Raw genomic sequence first — 3,448 nt, forward strand, 5'->3', positions numbered from 1 at the left:
AGCCAGCGTTTTAACTTAATTCTGAGGTACTGTATTTCAAACAAGGCTTGATTAAAAAAGCTGCTTAAGTGTGGATTTTTATGTTGCCTTAACAGACCTTGCATCAGTCCCATCCTCTTCAGATGTCTTTCTGAATATATACATATAAAAATATACTATTGTAACTTTTCTAGTATTTTAAAAGTTCAATGTGAAGATTAAACAATTCAAGGTTTTACAGATTCCATAGTTAATGCAGGTGACCAGTGAGACTTAATTAAGACCTAAGTGTGCTTTACTACTATTAATGTGAGTTTTGACTTTTTTTTCCCCCCAGTGGAATTTTCAAATACGAATGGTGAAAGTTTGCCTTCTGTATGTGCATGTATTTTGTTTAAGATGCCTAAATAGAACGTGGGAGGCTGTCTGCAGAAGTGCCAGGTACTGAGTAGCTTCAGCTTAAAACAACATTAACTGTGTGGTGGCAGTAAAGCAATAGAAAGCTGCACTTGCAGTAGGTTGCTACAAGAGTCACGTTCTTAGCCACATGAAGGCTTAAGCTTGGAGTTTCTTCATCAAAACTAGCTGAGAATGTTGTGCTGAGTAACGCGAGTCATGCTTTTTGCTGGGGGATGCATACTAGGATGCATTAAGAGCTTGTACAGTCTTCTACATCATTATGGAAATTAAGGCAGCTACCACATTTGAAAGGAGAATTTCTTACATATTTAACATTCGAAAAAGAATAGAAAGGAAATTTTTCTACAGTGTAAAAAGAGGCACTGCCTTGTGGTTAGGAATTTTTTTTGTTGGTGGTGGTTTTGGTTTTCCCCTTGAAAGCATTATTGCATGATTGTAGAATGATGTCTGTTGTCATCACTGGCAGACTTAATGTCCATCACTGACTGTTGCAGGGAATCACAAAAGATATCTTTGGTCCAAAGAAAATATCCCTGAAAGATATTACCAGATATTTAAATAATTAGGTTATTGCTTTATCAGAGGTTTAACATGACATTCATTTCCAGTTGTGGGTTGTTTTTTTTTTTTAGCTTTTGGTGGGATATATGTGGAATTAGTGTGTTTGTGGGATGCCCTTCCAGCAATGCAAATGCAACTGCATGAATGCAAATGCAACTGGATGAAGATACTGTATTTCTACCTGTGCTGGCCTGGTTTGGAAGTGATGGCAAAGCTTTCATTGACTGACCAGGGTGCCAGTTCTCCATCCTGGTATTTTAGCTTTGAGAAATACGTAATACATACCAAATACATAATTTTAGAAAAATAAAGAGCTGCTCTATGTGCACGCATATTGTTCAGTGCAGTTTGTCCTGAGAGCAGACCTGCAAAGTAGGTCTTCAGTACCTCAAGATGGTTGAAGGAAGACCTCCTTATGTATTTGTATCAAAGTAAGAGGCTTTCCGAGGCTGCTCAAAACTCAGAGGTTGAAGCTGGAAACCCAAAGCATGCTTCAGGGTGAAGACACCATATCTGGTTTTAGGGAGACTGAAATATGAAAAACTTATTTAAACCCTGCTCTCAGTTTGAATGTGAGGTTTCTAGCTTTAGAAGTCCTTCCCACTTAGTTCAAATCTAGTCCTCTACAGGAGTGCTGAAAAGTTGCCTTTTGTTGGCTTTTAGGGACTTGACAAACTTGGGTGGTAAGAGGAGCACATATAAAAAGTCATTTTTGCTTGCCTGTATAATGCTATCACATTTTAATGTCCCTGAAGTATTAGTAAGTTTTGAAGTGTTGGTATTTTAAAATTTTCTGAAGAAAAGATGTTGCTGGAAAGCTGAATGAAATAGTGCCTCTTAATACATTTTATTACTTCAAACCAGTACGGGCTGGTGGTGTTTATTAACTCAATATTAATTTTGTTGGGATGTACATTCTTTCTGTAAAACAACAACAAAAAAACCCATGTTCAGTGAGAGCCTCACCGTTCAGCTTTGTCAGCAGTGCCAGCGAGCCAGAGAAGTGTTGATGTTCTTGGGCCAAATCTTCTCCCTCCCTTGCAGGCATTTGTGAATCTCTGTTCCCCACTGTGTGCTTTCCTACTTTAAACAGCTGTCTTTACAGAATCATTTATTCAACTAACGTATGTGCATACGCCTTAGAATAGCAATATGGTTCTTTACTGTGGAACAGAAATCAAATGGTTTTGTTTATGGTGCTGAAAACATCTTCACTACAAAGTGCTGTGAATAAGGATTTGATGTAGTTCTCAGTTTAGATCAAACAGAAGAGTCAAAAGTTGGGTGATTTAAATGCTAAAGTCCCCTATAATAGGACATGCAGGTTTACAAAATATGCTAAGCAAGTCCTAGGTGAGCCCCTGGAAAACAAAAACTGAAAACTGGCAGTGTATCAGGTAATTGGCTATATCTTGATATAATTTCAAGCCATCTGAAGCAATGCATTTCTTTAAAATGATATCTTATTCCTCCAGTGAAAACTGTAAAACGATGGAAATATAATGGGTAGTCATATAGAACTGTACAGGTGTGTATGAAATGAGCATGGTCTTACTTTGGGCAGCAGAGCAATTCATTCAAGTTGCAGTAACAGATCACCTCACAGCCCTCTCCTTCCCAAAAGTGATCTTGCAGACCATCATCGATTTGTCGAAGGTTCTCCGTGCCTTCGGGGATGTTGTGACAGTTGTGGTCTTTGAGGGCCCTCTTGTAACAAGAGGGACGCCAGGAAGGCACCGCGGGGGCACCCAGGAGGGTGCTCAGCAGAAGCAGCACTGAGACCATCTTCATTTTTGCGAAGCTTCCTGCAGCAAGGTGCTAAAGAGAAATGAGGTACGTGACACAAGTATAGCTGTTGAACAGATCTCTTTCCCCAGTTTGCTTTCTGGCTTGCATTTTTCTTTTCTTTCCTGTGAACTTTTGGAGGTTTGAGCCTCTGTGCTGGAGAGTGTTTTCTCCTAGGAGGTAAATAATATTGCAGCAGAATTGATATTCATTACTTTCTGCACAACCTTGGGAATCCTTTCATCGGGAATTGAGGCTTCTGTTGCTGGCAATTTTGTTTCTTTGGCCTCTCACCTTGAGAAAATTGCTTTGAGCTGGCCGTGTTCTCTCAGTGGTGTAAGTGAATGTATTGATTGCTACCAAACCAGGGGAAAATGTCTGGGTGTGTTTCCTTGCCTTCCTGGCCATTTTGCCTGTCGAAACAAGAGTAACTCATATAAAATTAATAGTATCTTTCCCCATCAAAGTTGTGGAAAAACTGTCTGCTGGTTGAATCCTCTGTCGTGGACTGCTCGAGAAACTGAAGCATTAAACAGCGAAGGAGGCTGAAGCTCTCTGCAGTGCTGCCCTGGACACTGGTCTCTGGGATGCCTACGCTGCAGGCTCTGGGATGGTCTAGTGTTGCTGAGAACTTGCTCTTTCTTTAATCTCTTTTTTTTGGTACTGCAAACTGCTTAGCTGAGTCTTGCTACAGGAGGTCATT

The 3,448-nt window shown here is 40.1% G+C and overlaps 1 protein-coding gene across 1 annotated transcript; it reads right to left on the reverse strand.

Moving 5' to 3' along the window:
• Positions 1 to 877: 877 nt before the first annotated feature.
• SCRG1 (stimulator of chondrogenesis 1) lies at positions 878 to 2,751 on the reverse strand. The gene is made up of 2 exons (XM_009581423.1): positions 2,516 to 2,751; positions 878 to 932 (listed from the first exon to the last, which is right to left on the reverse strand). The coding sequence occupies exons 1-2, from the start codon at positions 2,749 to 2,751 to the stop codon at positions 878 to 880; spliced, it is 291 nt and encodes a 96-aa protein (XP_009579718.1).
• Between the last annotated feature and the right edge of the window lie 697 nt (positions 2,752 to 3,448).

This window comes from Fulmarus glacialis, unplaced genomic scaffold (genome assembly GCF_000690835.1).
Source record: "Fulmarus glacialis isolate BGI_N327 unplaced genomic scaffold, ASM69083v1 scaffold2767, whole genome shotgun sequence".
In the NCBI taxonomy this organism is placed as follows: domain Eukaryota; kingdom Metazoa; phylum Chordata; class Aves; order Procellariiformes; family Procellariidae; genus Fulmarus; species Fulmarus glacialis.

Coding starts and splice junctions, on each gene's coding strand:
- SCRG1 (XM_009581423.1), bottom strand. CDS start 2,751: ATGAAGATGGTCTCAGTGCTGCTTCTGCTGAGCACCCTCCTGGGTGCC. Junction 933..2,515: donor GAATTGCTCTGCTGCCCAAA/GTAAGACCATGC, acceptor AATATCTTTCAG/GGATATTTTCTTTGGACCAA.